Genomic DNA, 20,738 nt, shown 5'->3' on the forward strand with positions numbered 1-20,738 from the left:
AGGATGTTCCCTGCCATGAGGAAGGCCTTACCCACGAGGCGTGCTCTGACCAAGGAGGAGGTTCCCTGCCATGAGGAAGGCCTTACCCACGAGGCGTGCCCTGCCCATGAGGAGTGCCCCTTACCCACGAGGAGCGCTCTGACCAAGAGGAGTGCCCCTTACCCAAGAGGAGTGCTCTGACCAAGAGGATGTTCCCTGCCATGAGGAAGGCCTTACCCACGAGGCGTGCCCTGCCCATGAGGAGTGCCCCTTACCCATGAGGAGCGCTCTGACCAAGAGGAGGTGTCCCTGCCATGAGGAAGGCCTTACCCATGAGGAGTGCTCTGACCAAGAGGAGGTTCCCTGCCATGAGGAAGGCCTTACCCACGAGGCGTGCCCTGCCCATGAGGAGTGCCCCTTACCCAAGAGGAGTGCTCTGACCAAGAGGATGTTCCCTGCCATGAGGAAGGCCTTACCCACGAGGAGTGCTCCTTCATCTGGTGCTGGTTGCTGTGGGGGCCGCTGGCATGGCCCCTCCAGAAGCAGTTCTGGCACAGCTGGTAGTTGTGGCACTGCTGGCAGCGGTACCTGAAGCCCATCATGCTCTCACAGTGGCAGTACGAGCACTCCACGGGGTGGAAGACTGGGGGAAACACAAAGAAAACAAAACTTTCAGGGGATTTTTGGTGAACCCTGATATCCTGATGAGGGGAAGCAACACCAAAAACCCAAACCTTGATTTCCTGATGAGGGGAAAGAATAATAACCAAAATCCAGATTTCTTGATGAGGGCAAGCAACACCAAAAACCCAAACCCTCATTTCCTGATGAGAAGAATAAAAATAACCCAAACCCTGATTTCCTGGTGACGGGAAAAAAAATAACCCAACCCCTGATTTCCTGATGAGGGGAAGGAATTACAATAACCCTAACCATGATATTTTGATGAGGGAAGGAATAATAACCCTAACCATGATATCCTGATGGGGGGAAGGAATATCAATATCCCAAACCCTCATTTCCTGATGAAGGGAAAAAATACCAATAACCCAAAATACAAAACCCTGATTTCCTGATGAGAGGAATTAAAATAACCCAAACCCTGATTTCCTGATGAGGGGAAGGAATACCAATAACCCAAACCCTGATTTTCTGATGAGGGGAAAAAATACCAATAACCCAAAATACAAAACCCTGATTTCCTGATGAGAGGAGTAGGAACAATAACCCAAGCCCTGATTTCCTGATGAGAGGAATAAAAATAACCCAAACCCTGATTTTCTGATGAGGGGAAAGAATAACAATAACCCAAACTCTGATTTCCTGATGAAGGGAAGGAATAAAAATAACCCAAACCCTGATTTCCTGATGATGGGAATAAATAATAACCCAAACTCTGATTTCCTGATGAGGTGAAAAAATACCAATAACCCAAAACACAAAACCCTGATTTCCTGATGATGGGAAGGAATAAAAATAACCCAAACCCCGAAATCCTGATGAGGGGAAGGAATTACAATAACCCAGTGGGTTTTTTTGCCTTTTCTTGCTTTTTGGTTGTTTTGTTGGATTTTTGTTTGTGGTTTTTATTTTCTGTCGTTGTTTTCTTGGGCTTTGTTTGTTTAGGTTTTTGTGGGGTTGGTTTGTTTAGGATTTTGTTTGTGGGTTTTTTCTTGTGGTATTATTTCTGTTTTTCATTTTTCTGCAAGGGCTAAAACTGGGATTTGGATGGGAAGGATCCCAGTGAAGGGGAGCAGCCCAGCTTGGTGCCCTCCTGCTCCTGGCTGCTGCCAGGGAATGCCAGGATCAAACCAGGATCAAACCAAGATCCCTTTGCCCTGGAGTTCACCCAACATTTTAACCACATCCACCTCCTCACCTCCTGGTGAGGACTTGACCCCATCATATTTAAATTGCCACCATCAAAATTAATTTAAAAACCCCAGGATCCCTGAGGCTGGAAAATCCCTCCCAGCCCATCCAGCCCAGCTGTGCCCAATGCCCACCTTGTGCCCAGCCCAGGGCACTCAGTGCCACATGCAGGTGACACCTGCAGGGATGGGCACTGCCAACCTCCCTGGGCAGCCCCTGCCAAGGCCTGAGCACCCTTTCCATGCAGAAATTCCTCCTGGTGTCCACCCTGAGCCTGCCCTGGCCCAGCCTGAGGCCATTTCCCCTTGTCCTGTCCCTGTCCCCTGGCTGTCCCCTCCTGGCAGGGACTTGTGCAGAGCCACAAGGTCCCCCCTGAGCCTCCTTTTCTCCTCTCCCAGCTCCCTCAGCCTCAGGAACATTCAGGAAATGTCATTTTAACTAAAATCCACGGCGTTTGCCCTGCTGCTGCTCTCACACCCAGCCAGTCCCCACCCCACATCCCCAGGAATGTGACCCCACCAGCTCTGGGGTGCTCTGGGCCAGGACAGGAAGGCACAAGCACAGAGCACCCCAGGCTGCCAGCAGGGCAATGCTGCACAAGCACAGAGCACCCCAGGCTCCCAGCAGGGCAATGCTGCACAAGCACAGAGCACCCCAGGTTCCCAGCAGGGCAATGCTGCACAAGCACAGAGCACCCCAGGTTCCCAGCAGGGCGATGCTGCACAAGCACAGAGCACCCCAGGCTGCCAGCAGGGCAATGCTGCACAAGCACAGAGCACCCCAGGTTCCCAGCAGGGCGATGCTGCACAAGCACAGAGCACCCCAGGCTGCCAGCAGGGCAATGCTGCACAAGCACAGAGCACCCCAGGCTGCCAGCAGGGCAATGCTGCACAAGCACAGAGCACCCCAGGCTGCCAGCAGGGCAATGCTGCACAAGCACAGAGCACCCCAGGCTCCCAGCAGGGAGATGCTGCACAAGCACAGAGCACCCCAGGTTCCCAGCAGGGCAATGCTGCACAAGCACAGAGCACCCCAGGCTCCCAGCAGGGCAATGCTGCACAAGCACAGAGCACCCCAGGCTGCCAGCAGGGCAATGCTGCACAAGCACAGAGCACCCCAGGCTGCCAGCAGGGAGATGCTGCACAAGCACAGAGCACCCCAGGTTCCCAGCAGGGAAATGTTTGCACAAGCACAGAGCACCCCAGGCTGCCAGCAGGGAAATGTTTGCACAAGCACAGAGCACCCCAGGTTCCCAGCAGGGAAATTCTGCACAAGCACAGAGCACCCCAGGTTCCCAGCAGGGAGATGCTGCACAAGCACAGAGCACCCCAGGCTGCCAGCAGGGAAATGTTTGCACAAGCACAGAGCACCCCAGGTTCCCAGCAGGGCAATGCTGCACAAGCACAGAGCACCCCAGGCTGCCAGCAGGGCAATGCTGCACAAGCACAGAGCACCCCAGGTTCCCAGCAGGGCAATGCTGCACAAGCACAGAGCACCCCAGGTTCCCAGCAGGGAAATGCTGCACAAGCACAGAGCACCCCAGGTTCCCAGCAGGGCAATGCTGCACAAGGACAGAGCACCCCAGGCTGCCAGCAGGGCAATGCTGCACAAGCACAGAGCACCCCAGGCTGCCAGCAGGGCAATGCTGCACAAGCACAGAGCACCCCAGGCTGCCAGCAGGGCAATGCTGCACAAGAACAGAGCACCCCAGGTTCCCAGCAGGGAAATTCTGCACAAGCACAGAGCACCCCAGGCTCCCAGCAGGGAAATTCTGCATTTACCATTTTCAACGTGGGCCAGTCTGTGCATGAGGGGCAGCCACACAAGGCACTGGGGAGGAGGGTCGGCCATCAGCGTGTCCAGGAACATGTTGAGCATCACCTTCTTCTGCAGGGAGAGCACAGGGAGCGCTGGGGGCACGGCCAAGGGCATTTCCCATGCCAGGGCTCCTCCAGACCGACAGCTTCTCTGTCTGTGAGATTTGCTGAAAAATCCCTTCAGCAGGGCTTTTCTCCTGAGAAGATGAAGCATCAGCCTCTCCATGGTTTGATTTTTGGCCATGTGGCTGGAGATTGTTTATCCAAACACGTGAATTGTTTTTAATTAATGGTCAATCGCAGCTGTGTCAGACTTGGTGAGTCTGGGTTTTTATTGTCATTCTTGTCAAGCCTTCTGATGAAACCTTTCTCTTTCTTTAGTATGGTTTTAGTATATAATTTAATTAATATACTTTAATATAATATGATAATTTAAATAAATTATTTCATATTTTATACATTAATATTTAATATTTTAATACTTCATTTAATATTTCTTCATTTTAGTTAATATTCCATGTAATATTTCAATATTTATTAATTATTTGATGTAATAATATAATATTTTACTATTTTAATAATTTAATAATTAATGAAATATAATATGATATGGTATAATATAATTTTAATAAATAATTTTATGATTTTAAATATCTTAATATCTTAATACTTAATTTAATATTTATTTATTATTTATTTAATATTTCATTTAATATGTAAATATTCATTTAATTTTCAATTCAATACTTTAATATCTTAATATTTTAATATTATAATAATTTTAATAATTGATATAATATAATATAACATAATATAATATAATATAATATAATATAATATAATATTGTAATTTTAATAAATAATTTAATAAATAATCTTTAATATATTAATATCTTAATATTTTAATATTCATTTAATGTTTATTTATTACTTTTTTAATATTTAATTTAATACTTTAATGTTTTTAATATTTTAACATTTAATAATGTAATAATTTTATAATTAATAAAATATGATGATATGATATAATAATTTTAATAAATATGATAAATTTTAATATTGTATTATTTTAATATTTTAATAGTTAATATTTAAATATTATTTTAATATTTATTACTTATTTAATATTTAGATTAATATTTCAATATTCATTTAATATTCAATTTAATACTTAAATATTTTTAATATTTTAATAATTTTTATAATTGATGAAATATTATTGATATGATATGATATGACATAATATGATATGATATGACATGACATGACATGACATGACATGACATGACATGACATGACATGATATATTATCTCAGCCTTCTGAGACCTTGGAGTGAAATTCTGACCCCTCACCTCATCCTGGGCACCCTCCCAACATCACTGCCACACTGCTCCAATTGTGCCTGCCAGGAACGTTCCTGTGCTGCCACAGCCATGCAATCAGGGATGGCTGGGGTGGGAGGGGACCTTAAAAATCCCCCAGTGCCACCCCTGCCATGGCAGGGACACCTCCACTGCGCCTGGGTCCCTGGCAGTGCCCAAGGCCAGGCTGGGCACTGGGGCCGGAGCACCTGGGACAGTGGCAGTGTCCCTGCCATGGACACTGGGTGGGATTCAACTCCCTCCCAACCCAAACCAGTCTGCGATTCTGAGAACATTTATAATGAAAGCAATTTACACTTTTTAAGCCCCAAAGTCCAGCCTGGCCTTGGGCACTGCCAGGGATCCAGGGCGGGCACCCTGTGCCAGGGCACAATTCCCAATTCCCAATATCAGATGTAAATCTGGAGCGTCACTGATTCTGAAATCAAAGGCTGTTTCCTACTGTGCCACATTCCAAACACGCTAATTGCTAATTAACTTATATTTAGTCACTATAAATTTTACATCAAATGCTGCAGAAATGTTTCTGCTGGAGCATCATCATGCCCAGAGTCTAAACATTTAATTTCAGGCCTAAGATCAATCAAGTTCATGTTTAGAGTTGATTTTGGGATTAGTTATATTATTTACATTACCTCAAATGAGAAACAAATCATTGGAACAATTAAAATGCAACTGCAATGGATTTAAAAATAAACTGCTGCACAGAAGGTGCTTACTTTGAACAGATCCTGGAAGTGACTTGTTAAACTAATTGTCTTAACACAGTGAAAAAGCTTTGAAAAATCAAGGGAAAACAGTGAAAATGGCATGGTTTGTGTTCTGGGGAAGGAATGAGTCATTGCTGATGTCCTGATGGGGAACAGGGGGGGCCCTTCACGGAGGGGAACCAACTGAAACGCAGAAAATCCTTCAGCTGCTTATTGTGCACTGTTTCAAAGTGCTTGGGTTGTACAGGGGACCTCAGTGACCCCCAGCCCCAATGCCCTGGGAACCCCGAATCCCAAATCCTGAATCCCAAATCTCACATCCCAGATCCCTGATCTCAAATCCCAGATCCCCAATCCCAAATCCTCAGTCCCAGACCCCCAAATCTCTGACCCCCAATCCCAGACCATCAATCCCAGACCCCAAATCCCTGATCCCAGATCTCAGATCCCCAATCCCGAATCCTCAATCCCAAATCCCCGATCCCCAGTCCCTGATCCGAAATCCTGAATCCCTGATCCCAAATCCCAGATCCCCGATCTGTGATCCCCAATCCCCGACTCACAATCCCAGACAGACCCTCAATCCCAGATCCCCAAATCCCCGATCCCCAATCCTGAATCTCAGATCCCCAATCCCTAATCTGAAATCTGAAATCCCCAAATCCCCGACCCCCAGTCCCCAATCCCAAATCCTGAATCTCTGATCCCCAATCCCTGATTCCCAAACCCCCGATTTCAGACCACAAATCCCTTATCCCCAATCCCAGATCCCAAATCCCCAATCCCACACCCCAGACCCCAAACCCCCAAATTCTCGATCCCAAATTCCCAATGTCCGATTCCAAATCCCCAACCCCAGACCCCAAACCCCCAATCCCAAATCCCAAATCCCCAATCCCAGACCCTAAATCCCCAAATCCCCAAATCCCAGACCCCAAACCCCCAATCTCTCACCCCCAAATCTCCAATACCAGACTCCAAACCCCCAATCCCCGATCCCCAATCCCAGACCCCAAACCCCCAAATCTCCGACCCCCAAACCCAGACCACAGACCCCAAATCCCCAATCCCACACCTCAAATCCCAGACCCCAAATGCCCAATCCCAGACCCCAAATCCCAGACCCCAAATCTCTGATTCCCAATCCCAGACCCTAAATCCCCAATCCCCGATCCTAGACCCTAAATCCCAAACCTCAAATCCCCAACCCCAGACCCCCAATCCCCGATCCCAGACCCCAAATCCCAGACCCCAAACCCCAAATCCCCAACCCCACACCCCAATCCCCAACCCCAAATCCCCAATCCCAGACCCCAATCCCACACCCCAAATCCCCAGCCCCAAATCCCCAATCTCACACCCCAAACCCCAAATCCCAGACCCCAATCCCAGACCCCAATCCCAGACCCCAAATCCCCAATCCCCTCCCTGACCTGCTGCGGGAAGCAGGTGCGCAGCGAGTGCTCGGTGTAGCCGAAGGAGGGCCCCTCGAACACGGCCGTGGGCAGCTTCAGCACCTCCCGCAGGAACTGCTCGAACTTGGGGAACACCAGCAGCCCGTTGGAATCTGAGATCTGAGAGAAAATATCTGTAAGGAAATACAATAAACCCCCATCAATGTGGGGCCACTGCGGGAACGGCTCCCGTGCACCCCGAGGGGTTCCCTGAGCTGGGCTCGGAGCAGGGTGATGGCAGGGCAGGATCTGCCCAGGTCAGGGCTCCCAGTCCCTGCTTCCTCCAGGCCATGCCATGCCATGCCATGCCATGCCATGCCATGCCGTTATCGCATCCCATTATCCCATCCCATCCTATGGAATCCATGCCATTCCATGCCATCCCATTCCATGGATCCCATCCCATTATCCCATGGATCCCATTAACCCATCCCATTATCCCATCTCATGCCATGCCGTGCCATCCCATTATCCCATCCCATGATCCCATCCCATGGATCCCATCCCATGGATGCCATGCCACGCCATCCCATCCCATTATCCCATCCCATGGATCCCATGCCGTGCCATGCCATGCCATGCCATCCCATTATCTCATTCCATTATCTCATTCCATTATCTCATCCCATTCCATGGATCCCATCCCATGGATCCCATCATCCCACCCCATCCCATTATCCCATCCCATCCCATTATCTCAACCCATTATCGCATCCCATTATCCCATGGATCCCATCCCATCCCACCCCATTATCCCATCCCATTATCCCATTCCATGGATCCCATGCCATGACATGCCATGGATCCCATTATCCCATGCCATGGATCCCATTATTCCATCCCATCCCATTATCCCATCCCATCCCATTATCCCATCCCATGGATCCCATCCCATCCCATTATCCCATCCCATCCCATCCCATTATCCCATCCCATTATCCCATCCCATGGATCCCATCCCATCCCATCCCATCCTATGGATCCCATGAACAGCTGGGACAGAGAGGGAGCAGAGCAGGAGAACTCCAGGGGAACACAGCTGGAAGCTGATCCTACAGAACCCCAGAGTGGAACACAGCTGGAACCTGAACCTACAGAACCCCAGAGGAGGCTCCAGAGGGGAACTCAGCTGTGCCAGTGCCACGGCTGGCAGAGCTCCAGGGAAATGCCCACTGAGGGCACGGGGGATGGCAGGGGCACCACAGCCCAGGATCATTCAGGCTGGAAAATCCCAACCTGTGCCCAATGCCCACCTTGTGCCCAGCCCAGGGCACTCAGTGCCACATGCAGGTGACACCTGCAGGGATGGGCACTGCAAACCTCCCTGGGCAGCCCCTGCCAAGGCCTGAGCCCCCTTTCCATGCAGAAATTCCTCCTGATGTCCAACCTGAGCCTGCCCTGGCCCAGCCTGAGGCCATTTCCCCTTGTCCTGTCCCTGTTCCCTGGCTGTCCCCTCCTGGCAGGGACTTGTGCAGAGCCACAAGGTCCCCCCCGAGCCTCCTTTTCTCCAGGCTGAGCCCCTTCCCAGCTCCCTCAGCCTCTCCTGGGGCTCCATTCCCTTCCCAGCTCCCTCAGCCCCTCCTGGGGCTCCATTCCCTTCCCAGCTCCCTCAGCCCCTCCTGGGGCTCCATTCCCTTCCCAGCTCCCTCAGCCTCTCCTGGGGCTCCATTCCCTTCCCAGCTCCCTCAGCCCCTCCTGGGGCTCCATTCCCTTCCCAGCTCCCTCAGCCTCTCCTGGGGCTCCATTCCCTTCCCAGCTCCCTCAGCCCCTCCTGGGGCTCCATTCCCTTCCCAGCTCCCTCAGCCCCTCCTGGGGCTCCATTCCCTTCCCAGCTCCCTCAGCCCCTCCTGGGGCTCCATTCCCTTCCCAGCTCCCTCAGCCTCTCCTGGGGCTCCATTCCCTCCCCAGCCTCACCAGGAGCCCCTGCAAGCTGAGGGCACCGAGCTCAACCCCAGATGCACAGCTGGGAACAGGAATCAGATCCCATTTTGGATCTGGGATACTGGGAATTGGGAATTGTTCCCTGGCAGGGTGGGCAGGCCCTGGCACAGCTGGGGCTGCCCCCGGATCCCTGGCAGTGCCCAAGGCCAGGCTGGACACTGGGACACCCTGGGACAGTGGGAGGTGTCCCTGCCATGGCAGGGGTGAAATGGGGTGGGATTTAATGGGGTGGTATTTAAGGTCCCTTCCAGCCCAAACTATTCTGGCATTCTGAGAACATTTGTGATCAGAGGAGTTCACACTTTTTAAGCAGCTCTGTGGAAACAAATATATTCCTGACAGCAAAAAGTGGCTGAGCGGTTCCCTGATGTCTGCAAGGATGGAAGGAGAAGGGAGAGGTGCTGCAGGTGCCCCACTCCCTGTCCCTGCTCCTCCTGAGCCCTGGGGGTCCCTGATGCCCTCCCCAGAGCTCCAGATCCCAGGGGCAGGATGCAGAGAGCACGACAGAACAATGATGTCAACCAGATCTCAACGGTGTCAAACAGAAACCAGAACTGTCCTGGGACCCAGAATCTCCTTGCAGAGATCTCTCACAGAGCCAGCTGGGCCCTGAGGCACCCCCAGAGCCTGGGATGCTCCAAGGGGAGGATTCACCAAAGGAAACACGACCTAGAATTGCCCAGGATGTGACAGATCCCAGATCTCCTCGGTGGCACTGAGCCCTCTCTGCTGTTATTTCAGGCACCATCGGTAATTAAACATCAAAAAGCTCATGCTGGCAGAAAACAACCTTCATTTCAGTGATCAAAACCAGCTCCAGAAAAAAAGACACTCTCAGAAAGGCACATTTCCAGTAAACTGGAGGAATTATCCCAGTTTTCTGAAAGAATGAGCTCAGGAAGAAACCTGCAATGCCTTAGTTGAGAGGGATAAAGACACCTGGAATTTGTATCACTGACTGAACAGAGCAGCCTGAACTGAAGGTCCCTTGAATAATGTTTATAACATTATTTTTATAACGTTATTATTTATAACATCTTTTATAAAGAAAACATATTAGGAGAAATGGGGGGAAAAAAGAACAAAAATATATTTTAAATGGTGGATTTGTGTATTTTAGAAAAACAAGCCAGCCAGAAAAATTAGACTTAACCTAGAAACTGAATGTGGAAAAAAAAGGTCAGGATGAAAATGCACACAAAACGAAACCAATGGGAACAACTAAAATTAGAGAGCAAAAATTCCAGAATCCTAATCCAATTCTGGAGCAGAATCCTCCTGCACAGGAGCTGAAGGTCTGCAATGAACCTGGCAGGGTGGGACACAACAGGGACAGGACACAATTGTATTTAAAATGGGCTGAAACCTCCTGGGTGTGCTCAGATGGAGCAGGCAGTGAAGTGATCCTAATGGGAGAGAAATTCAAGGTATGGAAATCTGAAAATGAGAGAGAACAGCTCAGGCTGTGCCAAGAGGAAATTAAAAACCCCCCAAACCCCACCAATGTTTGTCTTGCAGTGAAAAATGTGGCTTTGTGGTCAAAGTGGGAAAATTCCACATGGGGAACTGGCAGTGAAACTGGAAATACTAAAAAGCAGGATGTAATAAATAAAAATAAATAAATAAAAAGGAGGACATCCTTTCAAAGGGCAGCTGGTGACAGGATGAGAGGGAACAGCCTCAGGCTGGACACCAGGAGGAATTTCCCCATGGAAAGGGGGCTCAGGCCTTGGAGGTTTGGGGTGCCCACCCCTGGAGGTGCCCCAGGAATTCCTGGATGTGGCACTCAGGGCCCTGGGGACAAGGTGGGCACTGGGCACAGCTGGGACTGGGTGGGCTGGGAGGGATTTTCCAGCCTCAGGGATCCTGGGATCTGTCACAGACACATTTTATGAAAAATTCTTTTGCAGGATATTTCTCCTGAAAAGCCTCAGGAACAAAATGTAAACAATGATTATCTGCTGCTGTGGAATGCAACAGGTGCGTCTGTGATTGGTCTCATGTGGTTGTTTCTAATCAATGGCTAATCACAGTCAGCTGGCTCAGACTCTCTGGTCAGTCACAACATTTCCCTTCCCTTCCCTTCCCTTCCCTTCCCTTTTCCCCTGATGAAATCCTTTCTTCTATTCTTTTAGTATAGTTTTAACATATCATTTTCCTTTAATATAATACATATCATAAGATAATAAATCAGCCTTCTGAAACACAGAATCAAGATTCTCATCCCTTCCCATGTCGGAATTGCTGGCAAATCCAGCAGGATGGATCCCTGCCTTGCACAGCCCCACAAGGAGCTGCCCATGCCAGGAAGTTCCAGAGCCAGGGAAGGGCCCCCAGCCCCTCTGTGCCATGGGGACACTCTCAGGACCCTGTCCTGTCCCCACCATGGGATGAGAAAACATGAAAAACACAAATCCCAGGATTTGCAGAGAGCCCCAGCCTGCTCAGGGAAGGGAGGCTGGGCTGGGATCCCTCTGCACAGGGAGATTTTGGGAGTGAAGTGGGTCAGTAACCAGGGAGAGATGTGGGAAATGGATTTGTAAAGAGTAAAACAAGACTAGGTATTTTATAGAATTAGAACTATGAAAATACATTGCAGCAAGACAATGTGGAGAAAAAATAGAGGTGATTGGTGTAGCAGCACTGTGTGGCAAAAGCTAAGAAGCCAAAAAACATTTCTAAGCTGTTGTAACCAAGAAATGGGTTGGATTCTGATGGGATGGCATTGGGTTTTACATCTCTGGTGTCTCACTGATAATACTGATAATAGAATAAAAACCTTTTTATAAAAAAAAAATAAAATATTTTAAAGATTTTATTCTTATGAGAATAAGATCTTTTAATAAATCTTTTTAAGATTTTGTTCTTAATAGAATAAGATTATTCTTAATAGAATAAAATCTCTGACACTGATAATAGAATAAAATCTTTTAAAACAGCTCTCAGGTGCCTCTGTAAAAGCTGAGAAAACCAAGAGGAAAGAGAGGGGGAAAGCCAAGCAGCACAATCATAATGCTGAGAAGAAATCCAGAGCAGGGAGCAGCTGGAAGGGGAAGGAGCAGCTCTTTGCTGTTCCCATCCTGCTCAGGATTCCCCAGAACTGATTTTCTAGAACTCTTCCACCACCACGTTTCTCTCCAGTTGGAGGAATCCTGTTCTGTGTGCTCATCCAGCAGGATTTGGGGTTTGCTCAGAGAGGAAAGGAACTGAGCCCAGGGGTCAGCAGGGCTCAGGGACAGGGCTGGGAGCAGCCTGGGACACTGGGAGGTGTCCCCAGGTCCCTTCCAACCCAAACCATCCTGGGATTCTACCTCAGCAGCTGGGATTGCAGGGTGAGAAGGTGCAGAGAGCCTCAGGAGATTCACAGGAACCTCCAACACCCCCAAAGCAGGGAAATAGTGACACCTGGGACATTCCTATTGGAAATCAGCCCTCAAGTTCTCCATTTAAAAAAGTGCTGAATTAATGGAATGGGCTTGGGAAGGCTCCTCAGTCCTGGGCTCAGGATAACCAGGAATTAGAATATGGAACAAACATCCCTGGAGGTGTCCCAGGAGGCCTGGATGTGGCACCCAGTGCTCTGGGGACAATGTGGGGACAATGGGCACAGCATGGGCTGGAAGGGACTGTCCCACCTTAATGACTCTGGAACTCTGCACAGCCCCAGCTCAGTGGAAAGATCACAAAATCAGCACAATAAAACCCTCCAGAACTGAACAGAACAAACACAGGGAAGGAAAGAGTCCATAAAGGGTGGGATTCCTCAGGGGTACTCACATCTGAGCTTGTCCAGGATCTTCCCCCCACACATGGTGGCCAGCATGGCTTTCACTGAGAACACTGTCAGCTTCCCATGGCCCTCACTGCAGGGAAAGGCACCTGTGAGAACTGCACAGGGATGGAGACAAAACCACCCCAAAAATCGTGGGAACGACAGCAGCCACCCCAGAATCACAGAAATAATGGGAATAACAATAACAACCACCCCAGAATCACAGAAATAATGGGAACAAAAGCAACAGCCACCCCAGAAATCATGGGAACAACAACAACAACCACCCCAGAATCACAGAAATAATGGGACCAAAAATAACCACCCCAGAACCCCAGAAATCATGGGAATAACAACAGCCACCCCAGAAATAATGGGAATAACAAAAACCACAACCCCAGAAATCATGGGAATAACAACAACCAGCCCAGAGCCCCAGAAACCATGGGAATAACAACAACCACCCCAGAATCACAGAAATAATGGGAACAAAAATAACCAGCCCAGAAATAATGGGAATAACAACAGCCACCCCAGAAATCACGGGAATAACAACAGCCACCCCAGAGCCCCAGAAATCATGGGAACAACGACAGCCACAGCCCAGAATGCCAGAAATTATGGGAATAACAACAGCCACCCCAGAGCCCCAGAAATCATGGGAGCAACAAATAACAATGCCCCAGAAATCATGGGAATAACAACAATCACCACCCCAGAGCCCCAAAAATCATGGGAATAATAACAACAACCATCCCAGAGCTCCAGAAATCATGGGAATAACAACAACACCAGAATCCCAGAAATCATGGGAATAACAACAGCCCCTCCAGCAACTCCCAGCATTTCAAGTAACGGTAAGTAAACATGCTGGCCAGGGAATTTGGAGTGGCATGGAGAGAGCTGGAAAAGCAGAAATCCCTGAAGGGAGTCTCTGAGAGAGCTGAGAGGGGCTTTGGGCAAGGGCCTGGAGAAGCAGGACCCAGAGTGGTTTGGGTGGGAAGGGAGCTCAGAGCCCCCCCAGTGCCACCCCTGCCATGGCAGGCACAGCTCCCACTGTCCCAGTGTCCAGCCTGGCCTTGGGCACTGCCAGGGATCCAGGGGCAGCCACAGCTGCTCTGGGCACCCTGTGCCAGGGCCTGCCCACCCTGCCAGGGAACAATTCCTCATTCCCAATCTCCCACCCATCCCTGCCCTCTGGCAGTGGGAGCCATTCCCTGGCTCCTGTCCCTCCATCCTTGTCCCCAGTCCCTCTCCAGCTCTCCTGGAGCCCCTTCAGGCCCTGCCAGGGGCTCTGAGCTCTCCCTGGATCCTTCTCCCATCCAGGTGAGCACCCCCAGCTCTCCCAGCCCTGGAGCAGCTCTGAGGCTCCTCTGGGCTCTGTCCAGCAGCTCCAGGTCCTTGTGCTGTTGGAGTGCCCAGGGCAGGTGGGCTCTCACCTGGGCACAGGGACAGAATCCCCCCTTTCCTGCTGCCCATTCTGGGGGATCAGCCCAGGGCAAAGCTCTCCTGGAAATCCAAACCCCTCTAAGTCACAGCCTCAGCCCCCTCCCCTTTCACTCTTTACCAGACATGATTTTATATCAAAGTTCAGCTTGGGATTAGCTCCCAGAAAAAGCAGTGCCCAAAGCCATCAGTGTCTCCTCCCAGGACACAGCCTGTCCTTGGAAAGCTCTCTCTGGTGCCCCCAGACACTGGGCCTGTCCCCTGACACTGTTTATAAATCACCCAAACCCCAAACTCCTCCCTTCCAGATCCACTCTGCCCCAGGAGCAGCTGCTGAGGAACCTGCCCAGCTCTGTGCCACCTCAATTCCATCAGCAGGGAAAAAGGGAAAACCTTCTGTAAGATCCTGAATCCCCTGTAAGAGGAGATTTAAACCCAGGAATGGCCACAGGAATGGAAGCAGAACTGGGGACTGGCTCAAGCCAGGCCAGGCCTGTGAGGCTCCTTCCTCACCCTCCACATGTCCCCAGTGCAGCAGGTCCTACAGCAGGGACATCCATGTGGATGTGCCACTGGTGCCAACCCCAGCTCCTCGCCCAGCCCAGGCAACTCCCCCTGCCCTGCTGGCCCTGCCAGGGCCCACTGCAGCATTCCAGATGTGCCAGAGCAGCATTCCAGCTGTGCCAGGGCACAAATTCCTCCTCAGAGCACCCAGCCAAGCAGAATTCCCAGGAAGGGCACCCTAGGCCAGGCTGGACATTGGGGTAGGAGCACCCTGGGACAGTGGCAGTGTCCCTGCCATGGCAGGGGTGGCACTGGATAGCCGGTACAGTCCCTTGCCACCCAAACCACTCCAGGATTCAGGGACTGTACCTGCCAAGGGGAATGTTGAAGGTTCTGATGGTGCCAGCGGCACTTTCTGTGAGCACTCTGAGCACTCTGAGCATTCCAGGAGGGATGGGCATTTTTATTAAAGCACAGCCTGCCGTGCTGCTGAGCTCCTGGAGAGGGAGCCTGAGCCCTGCCCTGCTCTGCTCAATCCCTGCCCTGCTCTGCCCCATCCCTGCTCTGCTCTGCCTGAGCCCTGCTCTGCTCTGCCCCATCCCTGCCCTGCTCTGCCTGAGCCCTGCCCTGCTTCATCCCTGCTCTGCTCTGCCTGAGCCCTGCCCTGCTCTGCTCAATCCCTGCTCTGCTCTGCCTGAGCCCTGCCCTGGTTCATCCCTGTTCTGCCCCATCCCTGCTCTGCTCTGCTTCATCCCTGCTCTGCCCCATCCCTGCCCTGCTCTGCCCCATCCCTGCTCTACCCCATCCCTGCTCTGCTCTGCCTGAGCCCTGCCCTGCTCTGCTCAATCCCTGCTCTGCTCTGCTCAATCCCTGCCCTGCTCTGCCTGAGCCCTGCTCTGCTCTGCCTGAGCCCTGCTCTGCCCCATCCCTGCTCTGCCCCATCCCTGCTCTGCTCTGCTTCATCCCTGCTCTGCCCCATCCCTGCTCTACCCCATCCCTGCTCTGCTCTGCCCCATCCCTGCCCTGCTCTGCCCCATCCCTGCCCTGCTCTGCCCCATCCCTGCCCTGCTCTGCTCAATCCCTGCTCTGCTCTGCTCAATCCCTGCTCTGCTCTGCCCCATCCCTGCTCTGCTCTGCTCAATCCCTGCTCTGCTCTGCCCCATCCCTGTCCTGCTCTGCCCCATCCCTGCTCTGCCCCATCCCTGCTCTGCTCCATCCCTGCCCTGCTCTGCTTCGTCCCATCCCTGCTCCGCCCCATCCCATCCCTGCCCTGCTCTGCCTCATCCCTGCTCTGCCTGAGCCCTGCTCTGCCCCATCCCTGCCCTGCTCTGCTCCATCCCTGCCCTGCTCTGCTTCATCCCATCCCTGCTCCGCCCCATCCCATCCCTGCCCTGCTCTGCCTCATCCCTGCTCTGCCTGAGCCCTGCTCTGCTCCATCCCTGCCCTGCTCTGCCCCATCCCTGCCCTGCTCTGCTCCATCCCTGCCCTGCTCCATCCCTGTTCTGCTCTACCTGAGCCCTGCCCTGCTCTGCCCCATCCCTGCCCTGCCCCATCCCCACTCTGCTCTGCCTCATCCCTGCCCTGCTCTGCCCCATCCCATCCCTGCCCTGTCTGAGCCCAGCCCAGCTCAGCACAGAGCTCCCAGCAGTGCCCAGCCCCCCTCAGAGGGCAGCCCTGGCACATTCCTGGGCACACTCCTGCTGCTCAGACAGGCAGGGCTGGCACCCAGGGGCACACTGGCACTGCCAGGCAGGCAGGGCTGGCACATAGGGGGCACACTGACCTGTCATAGGCTGCCAGGATGAAGTTGAGCAGCAGGCTGATGCCCTGGCACTGCTCTGGCAGGGCTGGCACCCAGGGGCACACTGGCACTGCCAGGCAGGCAGGGCTGGCACATAGGGGGCACACTGACCTGTCATAGGCTGCCAGGATGAAGTTGAGCAGCAGGCTGATGCCCTGGCATTGCCCAGGCAGGCAGGGCTGGCACCCAGGGGCACACTGACCTGTCATAGGCTGCCAGGATGAAGTTGAGCAGCAGGCTGATGCCCTGGCACTGCTCTGGCAGGGCTGGCACCCAGGGGCACACTGACCTGTCATAGGCTGCCAGGATGAAGTTGAGCAGAAGGCTGATGCTCTGCTCCACGCTGATCTGGTGGCTGGAGGGCAGCCGTTTGTTCAGCTGGTAGTAGATGGAGGAGATGATGGTTTCCAGGCGGGACACGTTGAGCTCCGTGCTGTGGTCCAGGGTGTTAAGGCCGTTATCTCTGAAGGCTTCAATCATGTTCCAGATATCAACAAGGTGAACTGGGAAACAAAGGGAAAACAGAATCACAGGATAATGAGGTTGGAAGAGACCTCTAAGATCATCCTATGCCCTAACACCTCAACTATAGCACCCAGTGCCATGTCCAGCCTTTTCATAAACACACCCAGAGATGGTGATTCCACCCCCTCCCTGGGAAGAGCATTCCAGAGCTTTATTATCCTTTTGGAGAAAAATTTCTTCCTAATATCCAACCTATACTGTAAGAGCCTACATGAGGGATGTGGGACTCCAGGGGCTCTCCAAAATGCAGTTTATTACATCCAAGGTGTTACAGCAGTCCAGGGTTGTGGGTGGCAGAGCCTGTGCATGCAGCTGGAGTCCTGCATCCCTCACTCAGGCTCTTACGGATGGTGCCCCACGTTGGGCGCCACTGTAAAAGCTGAAATGAGAGATGTGGGACTCCAGGCAGCTCTTCAAAATGCAGTTTATTGTATCCAAGATGTTACAGCAGGCCAGGGTCGTGGGTGGCAGAGCCTGGGCATGCAGGTGTCAGCTCCAGCTGCAGACAAGCCTGAAGACCTGCATCCCTCATTCAGGTCCTTACTAATGGTGCCCCACGTTGGGCGCCACTGTAAAAGCTGAAATGAGGGATGTGAGACTCCAGGCAGCTCTTCAAAATGCAGTTTATTGTATCCAAGAGTCACAGCAGTCCAGGGTCATGGGTGACAGAGCTGTGCCCACAGCTGGAGAGCTGCATCCCTCATTCAGGCCCTTACTAATGGTGCTCCACGTTGGGTGCCACTGTAAAAGCTGAAATGAGGGATGTGGGACTCCAGGCAGCTCTTCAAAATGCAGTTTATTGTATCCAAGATGTTACAGCAGTCCAGGGTTGTGGGTGATGGAGCTGTGCCTACAGCTGTCAGCTCCAGACAAGCCTGAAGACCCTTTAATTTTGGCTACAAATGCATTATATACTTTGGTTTTGGTCACAATGCATTCTATACTTTTCTTTGCTGAGCATCTTAATACAGCAGAACCAATCTATACCTTAACTTTTACCTGCAGCCTATCAAAACTCCTATAATTACCATATTCATGTTACTGTTCTCCAGTCACTAAAAGTCATTACATTACAGTTTAAGCTAGAAGTTGTTTTTCAGTTTTCTTGCAGTGGAAAATTCTGAGACCTTTTTTCTACTTGCCACATTTGCTGCCTTGTTTGCCTGTGTTATTTTCCTGCTTGGTACAAACATCTCCTTGTTTGGGGTGGGTTTATCCTTTGCTCTAAGCCATACAAACCCCTTCTAACTCACACAGCCTTTGCCTCCTTGGTTATCCAGTAGGACTGGCTCAGCAATTCTTTTCTTCTATATCAAAGCTTGCTTCCATCTCTATTCCTTCATCAGACTCTACATTTAAAAATCTTTCTGCCAAGCACACATACCTGTGAGACTTTCTGGTCAAACTTTCATCCTTCCCAACACTGAGGTAGCTGCAGACTGTGTCCTCTAGTTCTGTCAGAGACCAATCCCTATCTGTCTCCAACCTCCCTTCAGGAAGGTGCAGAGAGCAATAAGGTCACCTCTGAGTCTCCTCTTCTCCAGGCTAAACAGCCCCATATTATAGATATTATATAATTTCTATTATATAATATTATATATTATATAATCTATTATATGTTATATATTATAAAACATTATATATAATATTATATCTATTATACATTATATATTATATTATATATTATATAATATTATGTGTTGTGTTGTGTGGTGTTATGTTATATATTACATTATATATATTATATATTGTATTATATTATATTATATTATATTATACATTACATTATATATATTATATATTATATTGTGTTATATTATATAATATATTATATATTACATAATATTACATTATATCATATCATGTCATATCATAAAATGCTATACTAAAACTACACTAAAGAAAGAGAAAGGAGACATCAAAAAGCCAGAAAGGAATGAATAATAAAAACCTGTGACTGACCAGAGTCCTGACACAGCTGGCTGTGATTGGTCATTAATTAAAAACAATTCCCATGGAACCAATCAAAGATGCACCTGCTGGTGAGTAACCTCCAGACCACAATCTAAGCAGTCAGATAATTATTGTTTGCATTTCTTTTCTGAGGCTTCTCAGGAGAAAAATCCTGACAAAGGGATTTTTTAGAAAATATCCTGGTGATATCTGGGTCTGTCAGAAACAGAAGAGTCTCCCCCTGAGCATGCAGTGCTTCAGCCACCAGCCCCAGTTCCTCCCTGGCAGCATGGGCAGGCCCTGGCACAGGGTGCCCACCCTGCATCCCTGGCAGTGCCCAAGGCCAGGATGGACACTGGGACACCCTGGGACAGTCGGGGGGGTGTCCCTGCCATGGCAGGGCTGGCACTGGGTGGGATTTAAGGGCCCTCCCCACACCCAAACCACTCTGGGATCTGATGAATCTCTAAATCCACCACAAAATGTTCACAGCGATTTTGAACACCCTCATGCTGACTTGTAGGAGGAACTTGTTGTTCCAGTTAAACTCTGGCAGTTTCCAGTTGATCCAGTTCCCAAACCCAGAGCATAATAACGTTTTATAAACACAGGTTTGGGGTTCCCAAGCTCTCCCTCAGATTCCCCTGCTGCATCCAAGCAGTGTTAACAACGTGCAGAAACCCTTCCCAAACCACAGTGAGCCATCTGCAGAACCACATGAAGCAACATCCTGACATGTTCCCAAGCTTTTAAGGTTTGCAGGAGGGTGGAGGGGACAGCCAAGGATCAGCAGCCACAAAGAGCAGGGACACGGTGACATTTCAGAGTGATCTGCAGCCAGCGTGAGCTCATGCCCTCCTCACACTGACCTAACTTCGTATTTCTCACACAAAACGCCCCCAAGGACCAGGCTGTGCCATCCCCTGTGACCAGAGAGAGCTGCAGGGCCCCATGCCCAGCCCAGGGGTGCCAAAGGGCTCTTGTGGGCACCAGTGCCCTATGCAGAGCTGTCAGCTGCCATTCCTTTGTGCCCTATGCAGAGCTCTGCAGCTGCCATTCCTTTGTGCCCTGGGCTGGCAAACAGAGTTTGAACCCTAAAACTCTAACTACAGCCAGAACCCTTTATATGAAGAATTACAAGCCATGAAAGTTTAAGTAGAATGATAGTGAATTTATCACAGAGTGAAAAATAGATTTTGGGGTTTTAGAATGGGGGTTCAGGGGGCAACATGGAGGAACCTGGGCATGTCCAGCCTTTCTCCTTCTTCTTCTTGGCCTCCATCTTCTGCTGGGATGGTGGCACTTCTGGATTGGTTTAGAGTAGGAGCTCACTGTCTAACACGGGTGATAGGTATTGGAAAGTAATTGTAAATATTGTACAGGTAGTTTTTAGTATAAAAAGATAACATCCCCCTGGGGCCAGGCAGAGCCTCTGACTGTCTTGCTTGGCTGGATAGGAGAAAGAATTTTATAGATAAGGAACAATAAACACCCTTGAGACCGGGAAACGGAGACCTCTGACTCCTTCTTCAACCACTGGAGTGGGAAAAGAGACTTTCTGACACATCTCTGGTCACAGTG

The 20,738-nt window shown here is 50.3% G+C and overlaps 1 protein-coding gene across 5 annotated transcripts in view; it reads right to left on the bottom strand.

Annotated features, from left to right (window-relative positions):
• The window catches only part of DTNB (dystrobrevin beta), a 155,666-nt gene that overhangs the window by 115,042 nt on the left and 19,886 nt on the right, over nucleotides 1–20,738 (bottom strand). For 4 of the 5 annotated variants that reach the window (XM_054293485.1, XM_054293482.1, XM_054293483.1 and 1 more), the window contains exons 5-9: nucleotides 16,969–17,182; nucleotides 12,934–13,019; nucleotides 7,195–7,349; nucleotides 3,633–3,738; nucleotides 456–622 (exon numbers count right to left, since the gene is read on the bottom strand). In XM_054293485.1, the coding sequence (XP_054149460.1) occupies nucleotides 456–622; nucleotides 3,633–3,738; nucleotides 7,195–7,349; nucleotides 12,934–13,019; nucleotides 16,969–17,182 (728 nt within the window). Of the gene's footprint in view, nucleotides 1–455; nucleotides 623–3,632; nucleotides 3,739–7,194; nucleotides 7,350–12,933; nucleotides 13,020–16,661; nucleotides 16,703–16,968; nucleotides 17,183–20,738 lie in introns of those variants that run through there. The other variant, XM_054293486.1, reaches the window with a different exon arrangement.

The sequence above is a fragment of the Melozone crissalis genome, unplaced genomic scaffold, assembly GCF_028551555.1.
Source record: "Melozone crissalis strain CALT ecotype California unplaced genomic scaffold, PUWL_Pcris_2 ptg000150l_1, whole genome shotgun sequence".
Lineage (NCBI taxonomy): Eukaryota > Metazoa > Chordata > Aves > Passeriformes > Passerellidae > Melozone > Melozone crissalis.